This window comes from Acinonyx jubatus, chromosome E3, assembly GCF_027475565.1.
Source record: "Acinonyx jubatus isolate Ajub_Pintada_27869175 chromosome E3, VMU_Ajub_asm_v1.0, whole genome shotgun sequence".
Classification (NCBI taxonomy): Eukaryota; Metazoa; Chordata; class Mammalia; order Carnivora; family Felidae; genus Acinonyx; species Acinonyx jubatus.
The window spans coordinates 9,450,461-9,472,850 of NC_069398.1; the positions used below are offsets into that span (position 1 = coordinate 9,450,461).

Here is a 22,390-nt window from a genome sequence, read left to right on the forward strand (position 1 = left end):
AGGTGACAAAAGACCCATCTGCCAGGGAGCATTGAGGGAAGGGAGCTTGCCTGAGATGGGAGAGAGGGAAAGGGTTGGAGGGGTTCACTTGTGTGGAGCTTGGAAACCAGGGCACGGAGTTCAGATTTCATCCAAAACATATGGGAAATCATTGCAGAGGTTAGGGTGGGGAGAACGATCCGCTTTGAGCTGTTAAAACAATCCCTCAGGTCTACACCTGATGACAAATGCAGTGTGGTTTTCTGGATTGGATCCTGGGACAGAAAAGCTCATTAGTGGAAAACCGGGTGAAATCCAATAAAGTCTGCAGTTGAGTGAGCAAATGGTGTTGCACCGATGTTGACATCTTAGTTCTGCCAGATGAGCCTTGGTTAGGCAAGGTGTGCACATTGGGGGAAGCTGGACGAGGGGTAGGCAGCAACCTTCTGGACCATCTTTGCAAGTTTCCTGCAAGTCGAAAGTGATTTCAGAATAAAGTTTTCTCGTAAAGATCTGTCTGGGGAATAGGTGCTAGGGGGAGCACTGAAAGAAGGTGAGAGTAGAGTCACAGAGACCAATGAGGGTCTTCTGGGGTCAACCAGATGAGGGATGATGGCAGGGAATCACGGTGATGATATGGGCCTGGGAAAGGGGGTCCTCCTTAGTTGAGTGACAGGTCTGCAGCCCCAGCTCTGGAAGATCTTTCTGCCCCTGACTGAAGTCATTCCACTCAGCTCCAAATCAGCTGCTATTTTTTGAGCACCTTCTAGGTGTTGAGGCCCATGCCGCAGATCAAAGTTAGTAATCACATCCATTCCCAGCCAAGATGGCCTCTTATTTACACCTGCTTTTGTGGAAATTACCACCATCACCTTTGGTAATGACTTGGAGTGAGTGAGTGAGTGAGAGTGTGTGTGTTTGTGTATGTATAATGCCTTACCCCCCACTTAGGGTAACACCCATGGGATCAGGGGGTTAATTTTACTGATCACCATATTTTGAATGTCTGTCATACAACAGGCACTTAATAAATAGTACAAAATATGTATTTATGTTATATCAATATAATACCATACATATAGTAAATATAGAAGTATTGTAAAACAACACTGATCGTGGCAGTATGCACTTAATTAGCATTTGCCATTTACCAAAAAGATTTTAAGCCCTTAGCTTGAATTTTAATCCTTGCAACTCTATACAAGGTGACTACAATTTTCATAACCATTTTATGAAAGGGTTTAAGGTCTTTGCTCAAGGTCGCAGAGCAGAGTCAGGATTTGCATCCAGGCAGCCTGGCTTTGGTGGCCCAAGTCTCTAAATACTAAGCTATACTGCCTGCCATAGAATGGATGTGGAATGAATGGGTAACTTTAATTATCTTTGCTGATTAAAGCAACACATGTTCATTAAGAAAAATTTAGAAAACAAAGATGAACGTGTGAAGAAAATGCAACTCTCCCATAAGTCCGCTCACAGTTTACTTCTGGAAGAGGGTGGGGACCCATGAAATTGCTGTTTTCACAGGAATGAGGCAGTCTCTTATCTCTTTGGAGAGAATATGGACGCAGACCGCTGGGCTTGGGGTACATGGGGGACTTGGGGAGAGAGCTGCAAAGGCTCTCATCTTACGGAAGGATGCTTCCGCTTCTTCCCAGCATTCCCAGGGGAAGCGGGAAGCGAGCTGCAAAGGCTTATGGGAGGACGCTTCCGCGTCTTCCCAGCATTCCCTGGGGAAGCGGGAAGAGAGCTGCAAAGGCTTATGGGAGGACGCTTCTGCGTCTTCCCAGCATTCCCTGATGTGGCCTCTGCCGCTTCCTCAAGGCAGGAAAATCGACCAAGCTCACTAAAAATCCAGAGGTATGGGACGTTCGGGATCTAAAAAAAGGACACTCCAGGCAGCCCGTCACAGCTGATGAACCTCCAGGTAGTTGAGCTTCGTCAGCTTACACAGCATCTTGCCCAAAGAGTTGGGGCTTTGTGTGGTTCTTTGATGCCAATCTGCCATCAGTTGTAAGTTCTGTGCCATCAATTTGATAACAGCCTTTTGCGGATGGGGAGAGGGGTGCGTATTGGGTTTCTCCAGGGAAACGGAAACGATGGGATGCATAGAGACAGAGAAAGCGATTTACTGTGAGGAATTTGCTTGTGCTGTTATGGAGGCTGAGACGTCCTGAGATCTGCAGTCAGCAAGCGGGAGACCCAGGAGAGCTGACAGTGTAGTTCCAGTCCAAGTTCGAATCAGGAGAACGGATGGTTTAAGTTCCAGTTCAAAGGCCGGCAGTCCCAAGAACCAGGAACAGCCAATGTGTCAGTTTGGAAAAAGCCAGTGTCCCAGTTTGAAGATTGTCAGGCTGGAGGAATATTCCCCTTTCCTTGCAGGAGGGTCAGCCTGTTTGTTTTAGTCAGACTTCAACTGATTGGGTGAGGCCCACCACAGTAGGGGTGGGGGCAGTTTGCTTTACTCAGTCTGCCAATTCCAATGTGAATGGGGCAACGGTGTGAATGGACACACCGTGGCCCAGTTTATTTAAAATTAACTGTCACAGAAGTAGGGGGAGGGCAACAGTTTTGATATTTGGGCTCTGGCAACTCACTTTTGAGTCATGTGTGGAGGGTTATTGCAGAGAGCTCGATCTTTATCCTCTTTTTGATCTGACTCTATCTTTATCCTCAGCCATTATCTGCCACTTACTCTTGCTGTGGATTTCCTTAGGGAAGACTTAATCTTCTTCATTATCTATTTTTGCCTTTGCTACTTACAGTACATGATATTTAAAAAAAAAGTCTTAGAATTTCAAATGGAGGCAAGTGTTTAAGAAACTAAAGCAAGTGTCAAAAACTCAAATGCCGTTAAAGCCAGGCAGGTTTGTAGGACAGGTGTAGAGCGATAGGGAGTAGTGTGGACTGTGGCTAATGGAAGAATAAATGCTCTGCCTTAAGTGGACAGTGACTCCTTGACTTCAGCTGCCTGTGGCTATGAGACAATCAGGCCCAGGCTTATCTGCTTTTCCAGGTTTTAAAAGAATCCAGAAGCTTGAATTTCTCAGGGTCATCTGGAATACATATTGGCAACTAATTCAAATTTATTATTTTTTAAAAATGATACCCCGTGTGAACCAAACACAATGTTTCTTTTGGCTAGATTTGTGCCATAGACCTTTATGTAACTGGCTATGAGTTAAATAATAGACTGATCATAATAAATAATTTAATAAAGCATCTACCATTAATATAATGTTTACTGTGGGGCACTGGGGGGGCTCAGTTGGTTAAGTGACCGACTTCAGCTAGGGTCATGATCTCGCAGTTGGTGAGTTCGAGCTCCACATCGGGCTCTGTGCTGACAGCTCAGAGCCTGGAGCCTGCTTCGGATTCTGGGTCTCCCCCTCTCTCTATCCGTCCCCTGCTCACACTGTGTATCTCTCTGTCTCTCAATAATAAATAAATGTTTACATGTATATGTTTGTGTGTGTGTATGTGTAAATATATATATAAAATATACGTATGTATGTATATATGTATATAAAATGTTTACCGTGTGCCTGGCACTATTCTGGGTCTCTGGCTACATTATCTCATTCAGTCATCAGAACAGAGGCAGGCGTGGTGTTCTCCCCATTTTACAGATGAGGGTAAGGTACGCACAGCCACACCTTTAGTAGGTGTGGGAACATGGCTCTTCTCAATCAATAGCCTTTGCTTTAAGGTTCTATGTGACGCTGACTCTTGTGGCCCTCAAGTGTGAGGCCCACACCCCCTGGGGATGTCCAGCCTGGCTTCTCACAGATCAAGGCAGAGCGCCAAGCAGGTGATACAAGAAAGCGTGTATTTTATTGGGCAGCCGTGTGCCACGGACTGGCACTGCTAAGCAGTTTCGAACATAGATGCCTGGAACCCTTCCATTTACACAATGAGGTGGATCTTCTCATCCAGGATCTGCAGATGAGGAGATCAGGTTCTGTCTGTGCTTCTCTAAGCTCACAGCGCTAGCGAGGGGCAGAGGTGGGACTGGAACGCAGGTCCCGCATCTCTGCGGCCTGTCATCTGGCTCCTTGTCCACAGAATTAAGATCAAAGGATGGGGAGGAGCCGACACAGAATACGGTTGTGCCGACACCTCGAAGTGGATGTGCATCCTCGCCGAGACAGTCTTTCAGATATTTACAATTCATTGCTGACTTGTGTGAGTGAGCACATGTCCACAAGGTGATAAAATAGACATTTGATGGCTGTTTGTGTTTCCCTGTTGAAAATTGTCCTCAGTAAGGTTTTTGTTCTTTGCCTCTTTGTATTAGCTGGCCCGGTAACAGTGTCTGTTTATTTCCGTCTTCGCAAAGTTAAGCTCAGGGTCATCCAGTGCCTTCAGACTGTTGACCTAGCTTTGGCTCTAGAATTTCCACTTGTCTTCTCACTTGTCTTGGTCTTAATGAAGTACAAAGAAACTTACCCTCCATACTTTTAGGCTCGTGTTTCCCACAACATGGGATGTTTGTTTTTAACATTATTCAGACTGATTGTAGGTGGGTCTGTATTAACTGCCTATTGCTTCATAACAAATGACAGAACTTGGTGGCTTGAAATAATAGATAGTTCTCTCACAGTTTCTATGGGTTAAGGACCTAGGAAAAGCTTAGCTGAGTGTTCTGGTTCAAGGCCCCTCTTGAACTTGATTTTCTAAACTTTTCTCCATGAACATGTGTTACTTTAATCAGGAAAGATAAAACTTATCAGCTCATTCTGCCTGTGATTGATGGCCAGAGCTGTAGTCTCATCTGAAGGCTCAACCAGGGCAAGATCTGCTTCTAAGCCCACTCACGTGGTTGTCAGCAAGCCTCAGTTTCTCACAGGCCATCACACTGAGGGCCTCAGTTCCTTGCTGGCAGTTAGCTGGAGGTCTCTGTTAGTTCATCACTGTAGGGCAGCTCACAGCATGGCAGGTGGATTCCCCCAGAGCCAGTGATCAGAAGAATAGAGAGCTTGGGAAAGGAAGCATTTCAGATGGGAGCTGTAGTCTTTTCATAACCAAACCTTGAACGTGAAATACCATCACTCCTGCTGCATTCTCTTTGTTAGACGGGACTCACTAAGTCTCACTCACCTTCAAGGGGCAGGGATTTGCCCAACCAGCAACCAGTATCCAGCCTCCTTGCTGTGATGACTTTAAAGTGGTATTTGGCCCCAGGGAAGTGATGCTGGAGTCCAGGATGGTGAATTTCACTGTGGTAAAACCTGGCCAGATTTATGTTCCTGCACATTCTAAAAGGTTCCCCCCACTCCCAAGAACAATTTTCTGTAAGTCGTGCATGGAGAGAGATACTTTAAAGGGGGGATCTGATTCCTTTCTCCCTCTCCTCTCTATCTAAATAACTGTTCCACAAAAAGTACGTTGTCAGTCTCATCAGACCTGGTGATTTTGTCCCACGTGTCGCTCCGAGAAAGATGTAATTCCTAGTGTTGCAGTCTGGACACAAGCACATGCCAAGCAGTTGTGGGGAAACATTGTGTGCATAGGCTTAATGTGAGACCATTTCCTGGAGTGGCCCCAACAAACATTTGGTACAGATAAAGATCACTTGTCCCCAGATGCCTTTTTTATTTCAGCCAGAGCCAAATATGATTGGAGGCAGAGGACGCTGAGTTTGAAAATCGCATCTCTGTGGCCACATGCGGGAGTTTCACCCAAGGGAATGCCATTAAAGTGGGAAGAAAGCAGCATGTACCCGACGTGGGCCCAGATGGTCCCACGCTTCTTGCCTTCCTATCTGAGATGTCAGGATTTGGGCAAGCATTTTTTTTTCCCCTTCATATAATCTTCAGTGTTCTGTGCAGCAAAGTCTAACAAATAAGATGGAAGGACTAGGGGCTCTCAGTTACGTGCCCGCATTCAGAGTCTGGCTTTGCTGCATTTTCCTGTCTGCAAAATTTAGAACTCAGGGTATGGGCTTGCCACAGAAGGGTCTTGTGAGGATCCAATGAGATAGCACAGGAATACCATTAAGCATGGGCCTGGCACCCAGAAAGTACACAAGAAGTCAGTTACTGTTATTGCCGTGTTATTATCAGTCACCTCGGATAGATGGTCTTCCAGACTGTTCTCTGTGAGGAGCACAAATGTTAGAAAGCGAGTGGAATATGTCTTCGTTTCCCTGTGTGACCCAAGCAGTTATGTAAAACCCTACCCTTCTATATCATGAACTTAGAAATTTTACAAAAGGTAGCGTGCCAGCAGAGGCTGAACCTGTGTTTCCGAGCTGTTACATAATTCTTCAGTGCATCTCATGTAATCATCATGTATCAAGGCCATGTCTTGGTCCCGTGGTCATTTGCATAGAATCCTTTCTCGTTTCCTACCTCTAAGTCCTAAGAAATTCCTCAGGGTAAATTTCTGCTTTCCATTTTTATAGAATGACCTTGTTCCCAGCCCAGAGCTTAAAAGCTGCGTGTGATTGTGGTAGCTTTAAATAAGATGATCAAATTCAATTTAGCAGACACTGATTGATCCCCTACTGTGCGCCAGCCACCATTTTTAAAGGCTGGTGGTGTCAACATCAGAGCCACGGCAAGCTTCCTTGAAAGGCATGGGTGGCGTCTTGGTTGCTAGTGTGGACCCTGGAGCCAAATAGCCTCGGTTCAGTCCCTCCCCTTCTTCCTGTGGGTGTGACCCTGGGCAAGTCCCTTTGCTTCTCGGAGCCTCTATGTCCTTTCTACAAGGGGGACGTTAATACCTGCCCACCTTTAATTGGAAGTACATGGGGTCATGCATATTTCATGCCTCCTGTGGTACATAAAAATCGTGTAATTGTTGTGCACGGCTTCTGTCCCCAGATGCTCACAGGCACACGGGATAGGAAGAAAATAAAGCCAATGAGAGAATCTTTAGAAGATTAAGCCCTGGAGACAGGGCCCTGGGGTTTTGGAACTCCGGATTCTCTTTGTACACCAGGGGCCATGCTTTCTCAACTATGCCATTGAGCGTGGGACCCCCATCTTCTCCCCTGGCCCCCCCCACTTGCTCTCTGTATCCATCCCAGACTATCATCTGCGGGCAAGGCCTGCCCTGTGCAGCTCACCTGTGGATGCCAGCACCTAGCGTGGAGCTCGGCACGTAGCACAGACTTTGTAAATCTTGGCTGAATGAATCAGTGAAGCCTCCCCAGATTTTTTTTCTCATCAACAGTTTACCTCTGCAAGCCCGGAGGCCAAACTTAGATGTAACCGAAGCCGCTGCCGCCTCCAGACCGATCTGGAGCCTGAAATAGCCCCCAGAACCTCTCGCCGTGTGCACTTCTTCGTATACCGCAGCAGCTGTCTCCTGTTTAAAAAAAAAAACCTGCTTGTGTGACAGAACAAAGTGACTTGACCCCGAATTGCCAAGTTCCAGGGGCGCTCGGGAAGGAGAGGGCCCCGGAAGGCCAGGTGACACCCCTTCAACTTCACCTGGGTTTCTGGGAGTGACTCACTACCAGCCACCTTCCTTGTGTTTCTGCTCTTGAGCCGGTTGGGTGAAAAGTCGGCGACTGGAGAGCTCTGTGTACGCTTCCAGGACAGGTCCTTGGAGGATGGAAACTGTCCCGAACCTCCTGCCGCGTCAGCCTGCGGCAGCCCCCCACCTCGCCCGTGTGCCGTGGCCGTCCTGGCCCCCAGCACTGCTCCTGCACAAGGCATCTGACAGGCGTCCGCACCTTGCTGCCTCCAGCGTCAGTGGCCCGTCCTGCCCCACCAGGAGAGGCCGAGGGACCAATAACCAAGACTGAGCACTCCTGAGCCCCTACGTGCAAGGCACTGCCTTCCCACGTCCCTCCTTTCGTGCCCCTGACCACACGCACGTCAGAGTTGGCGCATTTTGTTTTGTTCAGTGGTTAACCTGATGGCAAAGAGGGGAGCAGACTTACTTAGGATTCCTAAAGCAGGTCTTTGGCTTCCTCATTTTGTCCTGTAGGTGACTATTCTTTATATAATTCCCCCCCCCCCCCCCGAAAGTATGGAGACTTTCCTGGTTAGAAACTTAAGAAATGCAGAAAAGTATTGTATTGCTAACAAAGCTTCCCTGGCTATTGCCAGAAAAAAAAAGAGGAGTGAGGGGTGAGGTGATTCCTGGAGGGGAACCCCATAGCTCACTGGAGGATAATGACACGCTGTCACCGATCTCTCTGAAGCCTCGTTCTGGGCTTGCCAGAAGGACTTTTCCTAAAACATCACTTGACATTGATAATGATGGAGGCAATCTGTAAAGGTTTGGTTCCACGGGGAGAGGAGTTTCTAAGCCAGAACAGGTCATTCTGGGGCTGTCCACTTAAATAAAGCCCTGGCTTAGAAAACCCCAAACACGCTAAAGTGGATAGTGTAATGGGATTTATGCAATACTCCGTTAAGGGCAAACCCAGCCCCATAAATACATGTCCGAAATTCAATCTGCCAAATGAAATGTTAAAGGCGCCAAATGGATTTCTCAAAAGGATCAGAGCTAAGATGTAGTTTGCCTGCACTTGATAAGCTTATCCAGCTTTGCCACTAGGAAAGAAGAAGGGGAAAAAAAAAGGAAAGAAAGGAAGGAAGAAAGAAAAAATCGAGTTAAGGATTTTACTGTATTCTCCAGTATCTTAGATATTTTCTTTTTCAGTGAAAAGGGAGAAAGAGATTATCAGTCCTCTGGCTGTGAAGCTAGTGTTCCTTATCCAAATACCTTCTGGGCTACAAAGGGAATGGTACTAAATCACTAGCAGGGGCCCAAATTCCATTCTTTCAGTCCTAAAACCTCCCCAGAAGGGTTTCTTCTGCACCTGGTAGGCTCGGCTACCTGTGTGTCGCATCCAGGAGACCAAGGTCACGGCCAGACTCTCACGTGGCTCAGCTCGAGTCCCACGTCCGAGCCCCAAGTTCTGGCTTTGACTTGGTGCCAGCTGCTGCCACCAAGCATGTTCATGGGCGATGAAGTGAATTAGGGGAGCAAGCTGTGGCAGGGACCGACAGGATCCTTCTAGACAGCTCCCCCTGACCCGCCCTCTTATTCTTTATGATTTGCATAATCAGCTGGGACTGTATCCTCTCCTGCAAGTGACTTGGATTGTCCTGTTTATCCAAAGGAAGAGGTGTCACACGATAGTGCCTAATTTCGGGAGATTTTTCCCGTACCATTGGGAGGAAAGCCAAAGCTGTACCGTGAGTCGGAGTTTTCGTTTTCTTCTGAGAACACGAGAGTTGCTCCTGACATCAGAACGGGATCCCAAAGAGTCACTTTCAGGATGACAGCATGTGTCAAAAAAGAACCATGTCATCTCGGATGAAGGTGTGAGTTTGTGGGTGTTGGTGTATTGGGGGGAGTAGCGAATTTGGCTCTCAGCGTGGTAGATTTTCCTGGCCTTTTCTGCAGTACTGCTAGCCAATGGACGAGGCTGTTGCCATAACTGGCCTCACTCCTGACTCCCCTGGGGCCGAGGCCTCTGCAGGTCCGGTCGCTGGGTTGGGTTGGAGGTCATGGCTGTGGATCTCAAGGGGCGTCTTCACAGGTGTTGCCCTGCCGTGCCCAGATGATGCTCTGACCACAGATGAATTCGGCTCTTGCTGTAAAAATATCAAGGCCCCGGCTCCTGCGTGTTTATTTTCGTCCTCTGACGAGTCAGCTGATGTGCCAATCTCTGGGGTATTTGTCTGGGCCGGAGGCCTTGCTGAAGCCTCATCTGGAATAAACAACAGGTCTTTGGGTCTGTTGCAGTTTATGGGATTCCTGAGTATTTTAAGAACTAGGGAGGCGAAATGTGAAACAGAAAAGGACATAATGGAAACCTTTAATTCTTAAAAAACTTTATTGAGGTATGATTTATATGCCCTAGAAGTCACACGTTTTAAGGGTACTGTCCAGTGATTTTTTTTTTTAGTAAATTCGCCAAGCTGTGCAACCATCACCATAATCTAGTTTTAAAACATTTTTATCACACTCGTTAGATTCCTCATGCACACTCGCGTCACTCCCAGGCAACTAACTGCTCATCTACTTCCCGCTCCTGTAGGGGCAATAGGTTTACGGATTGCGGACATGTTGTAGAAATGGACTCCTGCGGTTGAGCTCTTTAGTATCTGGCTTCTTCCACTTAGCATACTGTCCTGGAGGTCTGTACATACTGTGGCGCCCTGCTAAATAATATTCCACGGCATGGATATACCGTAGCTCATTCATGCATCGGCTAACGGACACTTGAGCGGTTTCCCCTTCTGACTCTTGTGAATAACGCCGCCGTAAGCATTCACGTACAAGTCTGCGCGTGGACGTATGTTTGCATTTTTCTTGGGTGTCGTCCCAGGAGTGGGATTTCTGGGTCATATGGTAAATTCGTATTTAGCTGTTTAAGACAGTTGCCAGATTGTTCTTCACAGAGACTTTGTTGTTCCTCACTCCTACCAGCAGTGAATGAGTGGGTCCGTTCATTCTCGGTCTTGCTCTGAGCTGGATGGTGACATGGGTCAGAAACCACCGCATGTAAAAAGCCGAAAATTGCTACCTGCCTGTGGGAACCTGGCCCTCACTGGGATCTTGACAACATTCTAGAAGAGCCTTGATCCCAGTTTTCACATAAGCTTCCTCAGCATGGGGCAGAGCTCCCGGCCCAGAAGCTGTGTCACTAGCCCCCTCTCCCCTCCCCCACTCCAGCCTTGCTGGCCACTCTCCCCTGCAGTCCATCTCATTCCAGAGAGGATTCGCTTTTATTAAAAAAAAAAAAAATGTTCTGTGTCGCGCTGTTGCTAATTTAGCAACTTTAGTGGACAATGTGATTTACCATCCGTGGCCTGCCTTCGAATGGATTCATTTACCTGCATTGATTGGTATATGTCGCTGTTAACTGCTGCCAGAAAATGCACAGTGGTGCTTAAAAACTGTGTAGCATTCTGCTTTCTGATAATGATTGTTCACTCCATCCTTGATCTCCAATGACATGGTATTCTCCTCTTGAAGGTGGACTTAAATCGCAGAACTCTGTTCCTTAGTCACGAGAAAATGAATTGCTTTTCTGTACCGCGTTCTGCTAAGCACTTCTCAAAATTTGGGTTCTTTGGTAAGTGCTCCTTCTTTTCTCTTTTGGGTACTCTCTCCTTGCTACTCAAAGCGTGGTCCTCGGGTCAGCAGCCTCAGTATCCCCTGGGAGCATGTTGGAAATGTGGAGGGAGTCTCAGACCTCATCCCAAACTTCTAGAGTCAGAATTTCATTTTAACAAGATTGCCGGGTGACGTATATGTGCACCGAAGTTTCAGATGCACTGCCACGGGGCACCTGGGTGGCTCCGTAAGTGAGGCACCCAACTCTTGGTTTTGGCTCAGGTCGTGATCCCAAGGTCGTGGGATGGAGCCCCATGTCGGGCTCCGTGCTGCCGTTGGTGGAGCCTGCTTGGGATTCTCTCTCTCCCTCTCTCTCTGCCCCTCCCCTGCTCATGTGCATGCACATGCCCTCTCTCTCTCACACACAAAACAAGCAAACTTTAAAAAAGAGAGAGGGTCGGGCGCCTGGGTGGCGCAGTCGGTTAAGCGTCCGACTTCAGCCAGGTCACGATCTCGCGGTCCATGAGTTCGAGCCCCGCGTCGGGCTCTGGGCTGATGGCTCAGAGCCTGGAGCCTGTTTCCGATTCTGTGTCTCCCTCTCTCTCTGCCCCTCCCCCGTTCGTGCTCTGTCTCTCTCTGTCCCAAAGATAAATAAATGTTGAAAAAATAAATAAATAAACTAAAAAAGAGAGAGGGAGGGAGAAAAGTGCTGCCCTGAGTCTGGAGTCAGCCAAAATAAGGCCCTTGGACTGAATCTGGCCAGCTGCAAGTTTTTCTTTAAAAAAAAAAAAAAAAAGTTCTATTAGAACACTGCCACATCCATTCATTCCGTACTGTCTGTCTGTGGCTACTTGGCACAGACTGTGGAGTTGAGGAGACTGACGGAGACCTTATGGGTTGCAGAGCCGAAAATGTTTACTTCCTGGGCCTTTACAGAAAAAAGTTTGCTGACCCCTGCTCTGCAGAAGGCTTTAATTTTACTTTATTTTTATTTACTTATTATATTTATTAATTACTGGCATTATTATTTACTTATTATTTGTATTTTTTAAAGTTTTGCCAGCTTTTTCTTATTGCACTTTTTTCATTTTACCTTATTTATACACTTTGGGCCATTCTACATCTTTTTTTTAATTGAGATGTAATTGACACAAAGCATTATATTACTTACAGTCATACAGCGTAATGATTCAATATGTTTATAGACTGCAGAGTGTTCCCAGTAAATCTGGTTACATCTATCACTACACATCGTTATAAAAAAAAAAAAAAAAAGAAGTTGTTCTGAGAACTTTTAAGGTCTACTCTCTTAGCAACTTCCAAATATACAGTACAGTATTATATACTTCTTTTTTTAAAATTTTTTTTAACATTTATTTACTTTTGAGACAGAGAGAGACAGAGCATGAACAGGGGAGGGGCAGAGAGAGAGGGAGACACAGAATCTGAAACGGGCTCCAGGCTCTGAGCCGTCAGCACAGAGCCCAACGTGGGGCTTGAACTCACGGACCGTGAGATCATGACCTGAGCCGAAGTCGGATGCTTAACTGACTGAGCCACCCAGGCGCCCCTATATAGGCGCCCCTATCTTTGCATCCTGCCTTGGTAGGATGAAGTGACAGAAACCAGAACAAACTTAGGCTTTGGGTTTCTGGTCCACGGGCTGGAAAGCTCTGAGGCTCCCTGATTTCTCAGATACCATCGTGCTGGTATGACGATTGTTCTGGGTGAGCTCTGTTTCATGTCATCCTGTTCTTTGTAAGCAAGAGGATTCACTGTCGGTGAAACTGGAAGGCCATATTATTCCTTTGTAAGGACTTTGCATAGACACTCACAAATTAGAAGAAGAAGAAAAAAAAACCAACCCTTTGTGAAATCCCAGGATCTGGTCCCGCTGGGAGAACCTAGGGAAAGTGGTCACGGGAGGCACCCCAGAAAGGGAGGAAGCTGGCAGGATTGGCTTTCATGCTCTGCCATCACTGTCTTGAAATTCCTCACCGCTTTTAAACCAGGCACCCCCATCTTTGTTTTGCACCAAAGTGGCCTGGCCCTGGAAGCCAGCGACAGGCTCAGAGGACCCACGCGACAAGCCTTGCATGGAGGAGGAGAGCAGCGTGTGCGGCGTCCTGTCCGCCAGCGGCTGAGCTCTCCTGACCCAGCGGCTGCATTGCCGACGAGCTAGCTTCCTCTCCCCTTGCTTTGTGCCAAGGGAAGAAAGACCAGCTTCAGTAATTTTCTGAATTAAGCAGTAGAGACCGTAAGCCTGCTCGTGCAGAGGGGGTTCAAAGCGAAGTTCGAATTACCTCCAGTTAAGGACGTGTTTGATGCTCACAACTTGAACGTAATTGCTTTCAAGGACGGAGGCAGCACTTTTTCCTGCAGAGCCAGTGTGAGACCCCGCTTTTCTACGAGGGGGTTTCTTAAAGAAATTGGGCTCCCGTCCTGGCTGAGGTTGAGGTCCCTGGGGACTTCTGAGCGGTTGGGGTTTTCAGGCCACGGGTCACCAGTGGAAGTGTCCCAATGGGGCCACTTCCTCCTGATCCCTGTGGGGAGGAATTTCATCCAGTGACCCTGCAGGTAGCTGATTGAGTCTGAAATAGCAGCCTCCCAACCCAGCAGGGACCAGAACAAGGAACATTGCAGTAATTTCTTTCCTCCTCCCCTCTGAACGATTGTTAATCAGGAGTCTTTTGGAAACAAAAAATAAAAGGAAAGCAAGAAAAAGGAGACCTACTTTGGCAAACCCAGTGGAAAACTACTGCTCTGTCTACAGGTCCCCCAAACTACCACTCTGTCTACAGCAAATGGGCGGTGGGCAGGCGGGGGGCCGCAGATGTCTCAGAAGCTCAGACACATCGGTGACCAGAGGGGTTGTTCGCACTTTGCGAGAACAGAAAGGCCGTTGGATGATCACAATTGTAACCATAAATAATTCTGTATCTGTTGTCATAGCTGCGGTCATTTATTGAGAGCGTCTACTAGGTATCAGGTTTTAGGCCACACCATGCACATCTCCTAATTCCTACAACAACTGTGTGGCCCGGCTCCATTTTACAGATGAGAAGTCTGAGGCTCTCAAGGTTTGACCTGGCCAAGAGCATATGGCTGGTAAGGGGTAGGGTCGTGTTTGAGCTGCGTGCGACTCCAGGACTTGGGCCGTGTCCCCTGCACTGCCCCGTGATTGCATGGTCCCCTCTGAAGCCACCACCCTATGTTGTGATGTGGGGAGCTGGAGCATCAGTGAAGTTCTGGAAGGTCTATGCCTAAGCCGTGGGTTCCCAAAGTGTAACTGGGAGGCAGGTGGTACACAGGCGAACATTTTTTTTTAAGTGTATTTCTTGTATTTAAAGGAAATACATATAACTGCTATATAAAACCTGTGGTTTTAGAGTGAACTAAAAGTTCACTCTCACAACACAAATTAAGAAAAGAAACCGTGAGTCTTTTAAATAAAAATAGCAGTGTGGGTGAGATGCTTGTTTGGCCCACTGGTTCCACTATTCTGGAAACATCTTGCCTAAGCAGTTGGAACAGCCCTGAATGTTGGGGGGCGGGGGGTTGACACGGAACTGGTTACCCTGACAAGGAGACCTTGTTCTCAGTGGGAAAGAAGTCGTGAGCCAAGTTGTCAGCATTTTGGGTTCCATCATCCACCGTGATGGTGCTGTCCCCTCCTCTTTCATAGTCACCGTCTTGTCACTTGTTGCCAAAACCCCAGACACTCTCGCTGACTTTCAGAATTGTTCACAAGTCTTAGCAAAAAGCCCTTACCCCAGCGTGTGGGGTTTCTCATCACCTCTGCCTACCGTGGGGTTGTCTTGTACCAGTCGGTAGCTGATGGCACCTCACTAGCCTTCTGTCTCTAGAATACACCAAGCCCAGTCTTACCTCAGGGCCTTTGCACTTGCTGTTCTTGCTGCCTCGGACTCCCTCCTGCCCCGGTATTTGCTTGGCAGATGCCTTCTTCTCATTCTGGTCTTCATTCTAACATCTGTCTTCTCAGGGGGGCTTTCCTGTTCACCTACTAAAGTCTCCCTCTCCCCGCATCTCTTTCTATGCAAATCTTTTTCTGTCAAAGACCAGATAGTAAGTATCTTAGGCTTGAGGACCATATGGTCTCTGTGGCAACTAGTCAACTCTGTCATTGTTGTGCAAAAGCTTTCACAGGCAACATGTAAATAAATGGGGGTATTATTTTGCTAACACTCTACTTACAAAAACAGATGGCCAGCTGGATTTGACCCACACAGGCTGTAGTTGGCTGATCCCTGCTCTACTCTACTACCTTTTTAAGAATTTTTGTCATAACATTTATCACTATCTGAAATCATCTTGTTTATTTGTATATAATTTTGTCTCTTTGTATCTACAATGTAAACCCAACGAAGGCAGGAATGTACCCTTCCTTCCTGTTTAGTTGGTATCCTTAGTGCCTCGCACACAGTGCGCACTCAGCAAATGTTTGTTCAATGGATGGATACTGTCACTATGGGATTCCTGTGTTCATTTATTCTCCAGACATGTATGGCTCACTTACTCTGCCCGTGGCCTCATATGGAACATTGGAAACGGAGCTCACGGACAAATACTTAGATGCTCATGGGAGCAGGTTATGGTTCGACGTGATGGGCCAGATGGGATGGATAAGTGGCTCTCAATAGTGGGGTATTAACTCTTAGGTGGTCAGCGGTGGCTTCTTGGAGCAAGCAGTGTCTGAGCCAAGCGTGAAGGGGACATTCAGGCTCTCTGGGTAGAGAGGCAGCCTGGAAGAGCGTTCATGTACAGGGAACAGCCTGAGCAACGGCGTGGTGGCAGGCACCCGTGTGGCTGTGTGCCGCAGGAAGGAAAAGCCATTCGGGGCTGCTGAGTAAAACCAGTCCAGACGTCACTGCAGGTCAGATGAACAGCAACAGGTGTAAGTTGAGAGTCCGGTTGGATGAGTTCTTGTGAACAATTGACAAAGGTCTTTCTCTGAAATATGGAATTGGGCCCTGCATTTAAATGTGGGCTTTGGTTTCTGTGAACTCAGAGGTTCTATTGCTCCAGAAGCTTAAAAATTCGTAGTCCATGGATCTGGCTTCTCAGTTGACCTGGCCCCAGTCATCTAGAGTTGGCCGACATTTGCAGGCGAGCTACCCGACATCCTATGTAATTGGTAGGTCTTGGCTCTCAAAATATACAGGCGATGCTCATGAGCGGCCTTCCCTGGCTGTCACCCTGCCCTTGTGCGTACACCTAAAACCCATCGGTTGTCAGCAGGGAGTTAAGCACACAGAGAAAGGGCAGCAGATGGCATGGAAGAGTGGGGAGTTGCAAGCCCCGAATAAAATTTTATTGAGGTGGGCCAGCCCTGCTGTTGACGAGGTGCTTAAAGGGAATTTGTGATTTGCAAAGCCAAAGACTGTTCTTGCTCGTCACCCTGGAGACGGGAAGAATGCCTGAGACTTCGGGGACTCTGCCTCCAACTTCTAAGCCTTGGCCAAGCCCTAATGAGGCCAGAGCCAAGTTCAAGGGTAGAGGCTGATGCTGTCACAAGCCTTGGGGCTGCTGTGACAGGCGAGCCACAGCAGAAGGAAGCAGACCTTCGTCAGCACCTAACAGGCCCTGGGGTGCTGATGGGGTGCACACATACTACGTGTGCACATGGCGGATTCTGTAACATCCACGTTACACTCTTCCTGCCAATAGTTACTTACTATTCTTTATGTTTTTAAATGTTTATTTTTATTTTTAAGAGAGAGCATGTGAGTGGGGGAGGTGCAGAGAGAGAGGTAGACAGAGGATCGATCCAAAGCAGACTTCATAATGACAGCAGAAAGCTCAATGCGGGACTCGAGCTCACGAGCTGTGAGATCATGACCTGAGCCGAAGTCAGACACTCAACCGACTGAGCCACCCAGGCGCCCCAACATTTTTCTTTAAATGTGCTCACTATTTACTCAGGCTCAGCCTTAAGCTCTGCTATCCATAATGTCATAGTATGAATGAAGCCCATTTTCTTCTTAAATATATCAAAGTAAATAAGTAACTGTTAGGGGCGCCTGAGTGGCTCAGTTGGTTGAGCGTCCGGCTTTGGCTCAGGTCACGATCTCGCAGTTCGTGAGTTTGAGCCCCGCGTCGGGCTCTGGGCTGACAGCTCAGAGCCTGGAGCCCACTTCGGATTCTGTGCCTCCCTCTGTCTGCCCCTCCGCTGCTTGCACTCTGTCTCTCGCATTGTTTCAAAAATAAACATTAAAAAAAATAAAAATAAAAAAATAAATCGTTAAAGTTTTTTCAGAAAGGTTTATTCACGAACCACACGGGAGAACCTGTGTGCTGTTGTTTCTAGTGCCTTCGGCCTTATCCTCTTCAGTACTTGTGGGTTTGCTAGAAGGTGTTGTTGCCTCTGTTTTGTAGGCAAGGAAACAGAGACCCAGAGAAATTTAGCATCTCACCCAAAGTCACGCAGCTAAGAACCAGCAGAGTGTGGATTTTAACACAGATCTTTCTGGCTCTAAAGTCCCAAGTGATATGCACCCACTTCTCAGAGGACAGAAAGGGAGAATGATGTCCAGACATCCCCTGGATTGGATGGACAGATTTAAAGGTTCTCGGGACAGGCATAAATGGTAAGACTGAGGCCAGTCAGACTTCCTGCCCCTTCTCGGGAGGCAAAGACAGCTTCAGCCACCGACATGTAGAGTCCCGTGGATGTGGGCGTCAGACTCGCTCACACTGTGAGGATTGTTCCTGGGGCTCTGCCGCATGGCACAGAGAGCCCTTCGTCATTCCATGAAATAACCGTAATCAGTGTGGACTCCCACACGAAAGCCCAGGCAAGTGACTGTCCCCACTGCCCAGCAGCCAGGGCAGCAGGAGACCCCTTCTCTGTAGCGGAGATTCATTAGTATTCAATCCTCATGGAAGGGCCTTGGAGGAAAAAATCATCGTAATGGGTTCTGAATTAGTCCAGCTGCCAGCCACTGGGGAAAGGCCACAGCGAGCAGCCTCCGCTGCCCTTGAGCTACCTCAGTGATGGCCTTCTGTCCTGAGGTGGGCGGTTCTGTGGGGTGTCCGTCAACAGGCACCACCCCTGAGTAAGCAGCCCTGATGGGCAGGAGGACGGCAGCCTGCAGTTGTGGGGTGGAGCTTGGGGACGGAAGAAGGGGGGACCAGGAAGACCTGGGAAGCCCAGCGAGATCGCCAGCAGGGAAGATGACTGTGGTTGGCTGTGGCGATCCCATTTTTCCTTGAAAGTCTTAGCTTTCCAGCACTGAGGTCTCACATCTGGGTAACTGAGCTTGGGGTCACTGCTAGTCTATATGGAACCTTGTGGGTATGATAAAGTACCCCCCCCGCCCCCCTTAGAGGAAGACTAGAGAAAGCATCCCTGTGGGGAAGTGCCGGCCTACCCGGGCAAGACGTGAGGGCCACTGGCTGGATTGGGCCCCTACTTTGCAGTCCACAGACCATGGAGCCATCAGCAGGGCCTCAAATGACAGCTACCTTATGTTTCAATAAAAACAAAAAATACACATATCAGTTCTTTATTATTGTAAAACAAACTGTCTCAAAACCTGATGGCTTGAAACCGCCATTTTATTTGGTTGCTGGTTTTGTCAGGGTCAGGATTTCAGGAAGAGCTCTGCCGGGCGCGGTTTGTTTCTGCTCCGTGCGCAGCAGCTGGGGCTGGGCGCTCCGTTTCTAGAATGATTTCTTCATCCATACGTTTGCCCTCTTGTTCCTTCCTGAGCTCCTTCTCTCTCCATGTGGCATCTTGTCTTCAGAGCCTTTGGCTGTGACTTGATTTTCTCATGGCAGGATGGTCTCAGGGCAGCAACACTTCCAATGTGGCAGCTGGCCTGCAGGAGGCAGGAAGTGGAGGCTGCCAGGAAGTGGAGGGCTCCGACTGGAACTGGCACGGCATCACTCCTGCTGTGTGCCGTTGCTCAAAGCGGTCACAGGGCCCGCCCAGATTCCAGGGGCTGGAAAAAGAGACCCCACCCCTCGTTGGGATGAGGGGGACCAGGTGTGTGTGGCAAAGTCACGATGCAGAAGAATATGTGGGTTGGGTGACGTCGTTGCAGTGCTCTCTGGAGAATACAGCCAGCCACACCTTCATGGCTGGGGGTGGAGCAGATTTAGGTGAAGGAGCTCACCTTCGTGGGCAGATTTTTCAGGAGCCCCACAAGGAATTTTCTGGTTTGAGCTTCCCTTTGCTTCCCATCTAAAGAACAGTGAGAGGCAAGGCACAGGTGTATTGTTTTAAGATAAAAATATATGTGCAGTTTTTAATTCACTGCAGACTCTTCATGGGACCCTAATATTTGATCTGAAAGGTTGCTCTGGGGCACTTGGGTGGCTCAGTCAGTTAAGTGTCTGACTTCAGCTCAGGTCATGATCTCACCGTTCATGGGTTCGAGCCCCACGTCGGGCTCTGTGCTGACAGTTCAGAGCCTGGAGCCTGCTTCGGATTCTGTGTCTCCCTCTCTGTGTGCCCCTCCCCCGCTCACACTCTGTGTGTGTGTGTGTGTGTGTGTGTGTGTGTGTGTGTGTGTGTGTGTGTGTCTCAAAAATAAAAGCAAGCAAGCAAGCAAGCAAGCAAGCAAGCAAGCTTGCTCTAATAGGGTAAACCAACTCGCAAAGTGAAAATAGCCCCAGGGTGGGCACAGCTCCTGGGGGAGGGACATTGTATGGGGGAGGGACCGTGGTGGTGTCAGGGCACGGTCAGGAAAGCAGCTGGCTTCTGTTTGGTGAGATCCCAAAGAAAAGGCCATCTGGCTTGGACCAGCTCACCTCCCACCCTGGTGTTTAAATCTGAAGTGGGTTTTATTGAGTCAAGAAAGATTCAGTTATTGAAACGGAGGCAAATTCAGGCAGTAAATTGATGTTTTTGATTGAAATTTGCTTCCAAGCCAAGCCCTTGGGTCACTATTGGACATTCGCCTCCTTTTAAAAATATGGTGTAACAAATAACACGCACACCCACTCAACTGAACATTTTGGACCCTCGCTAAAAAAAATCTGAATAATTAGCCAAGCTAACATTTTTTTTGGATAGTGCTAAACTTTGCAAAGCACAGTGGAAATAGATGTTGCATATCAATTATAACTGGAGAGGAGTTACCCTGTTCTTTTGAGGTGTTCCCATGCAAGGGCCCTAAAACTAGAAGGTGTGGTTTACAGCCTCATTTCTGCCCCTTATAAGCTGTGTCCATGGGCAGGTCACTGGTACTTACTGTGAACCTCACTTTCTTCGCCTATTGAATGAAAATGGTTATACCTATTTGATCCTGGAATTGGTTTAAGAATAAAATGATACCACACTGTTTTTAAAAAGTGCTCTGTGAGTTCGGAAATTCTTCATGCATTGAGCTGTCACTGCTAATAATAGCATGGCAAATTTCTGTTGTCTGAGAATTAACATTAGCCATTTAAAAATTAAATGTATGGAGTCCGTAATTATTTTAAAACACAAAGTTTAAAAAAAGTTAACTGTATAACTCTGATATCTAGGTACAAGCTATGGTTGGAGCACTGCCTTATGTATACCTAAGTTCAATTTCGGCTAACCTAGGTGGTACTTTCTGAAATTAAAGGCTTGATCCTACAAAGACAAGTGAGTAAGGAAGCCCTTACTTACAATGTTTTGCTGCTTTGAATAAACTTCACCCAGTAACTAAGCCCTAATATTGAATGGGCCAATAGAAACGAGTGGCTTCCTCTTATTCTAATAGACACAGATTCAGTTATTTATTAACAAATAGTTCATTGAGGGCCTACAAGGGGGCATTTCTCTTTGCCAAGAGCTGCCTCAATGGTTTCCAAATACCACTCTCATTGAACGTTGCTCTTATGAGCTGGTGATAGGCATCTCAGACTCAAATCAAAGGGAGCAGGCTTCCCCTCCCCTACTTTACGGGAAAAAAGGTTGGTGGATCAGATTTTTTTCTATATTAATATTTTTTTTTTTTACTGTATCTTCTTCTTATATCTTTTGCATCTGAACCTGCCTGCCCATGCTAACATACAGTGAAAAATGCTGTCTGCAGTGCACTATTCAGTGCACTATTCAGTGTACTGAAAGTTATTTCCTTTGGAAGCATTGCCTGTTTCATTGGGTCTGCAAACAACATGATCACTCCTAAATTTAAGGACGGCTGGAATATGCAGTGTACCAGGGAGGGGCAGATCTGGCCCTCTGTTTGTGTTTGTGTAAAAAAAGTTTTATTGGAACACAGCCATACCCATTCATTTCCATATTGTCTATGGTGCATGCTTTGACCCTAAGGCAGAGTTGAGTAGTTGGAACAGAGACCTCATGGCCTGCAAAGCTGAACATATTTATTATGTGACCCTTTACAGGAAACGTTTGTTGGCCTCCGTGCAATACCATGGTGAGGGCCTGACAACACAGAAGCAAACTGGCTTTTTCACTCTGAACCTCCCCTGGGCTAGAAAGCTACAGAGGCTACCATCTCGCGACAAGACTCCGTTTGAGAATTCCACTTTTCCTCCAGAACCTATACCAAATATGACAGGCAGGAAGATCATGTTTTGTTTTGTTTTCATTTGTTTCATTTTATTTTATTATTTTATCTTATTTTTTTTTAATGTTTTCCTTTTTAAGGGAACATTAGGTTACGGTTAAAAAGAAAAGGGAAGGGAGATTTGAATTTATGTAATTTGGTTCAAATCCCACCTCTGTCATTAGTTGACACATTCCGTTCTTCATTTAGTCAACCGGTTATGTACTTACTATCTAGTCGTCGCTGCTGCCTCAAGTATGTATCCCTAAGGCGTGAACACCTACTTATTGTAGCAGATCCTAGGGCGTCCTGCTTATCTACTGCCGTGGAACAAATTGCTCACAAACTTAGTGGCTTAAACAGTTACTTATTAGCTCTTAAAGTTTCGTGGGCTGACTGGGCTTAGCTGGACGGTCGTCCCTTGGATTTTTTTGTGTGTGTTGCAGTCAGATAAGGGCCGGGGCTGCAGTCAGTCATCTTAAGGTTTGGCTGGGCTGGATGCTCAACGTGTCTCATTCATGCAGCTGGCAGCTGGCGCTGACGGCTGGCTGGGAGCTCATCTGGAGCTGTTGACTAGAGCACATGTGGCTTGGGCTTCTCGCGGAATGATGGCCGGGTTCCAAAAGGACGCTTCCCAAGAGTGAATGTTCCAAGAGTCCCAGCAGGAGCTTTCTTATCACCTAGGCTCTGAGCTCCCAGAACACCCCTTCTGCCCCATTCTGTTGGTCAAACAAGTCACTAAGGCTAGCCTGGTTTTAAGGGGGAAGAAGACCCCACCTCTCCATGACCGGAACGTCAAAGATTTTGTGGGCATCTTGAATCTGGCAGACAGATGCATACAGTGGGGAGCCAGCAACAATGGCTCTTCTGTG

General features: G+C 47.4%; 1 protein-coding gene across 2 annotated transcripts in view; it reads left to right on the forward strand.

Annotated features, from left to right (window-relative positions):
- XYLT1 (xylosyltransferase 1) overlaps positions 1-22,390 on the forward strand; it is a 306,120-nt gene that overhangs the window by 25,150 nt on the left and 258,580 nt on the right. Inside the window, exon 1 of one of the 2 annotated variants that reach the window (XM_053213227.1) lies at positions 12,409-17,618. The exons of the other annotated variant lie outside the window; for it this stretch is intronic. Coding sequence (XP_053069202.1) covers positions 17,616-17,618 — 3 coding nt within the window. The 5' untranslated portion in view covers positions 12,409-17,615. Of the gene's footprint in view, positions 1-12,408; positions 17,619-22,390 lie in introns of those variants that run through there. 2 annotated transcript variants of the gene reach the window in all.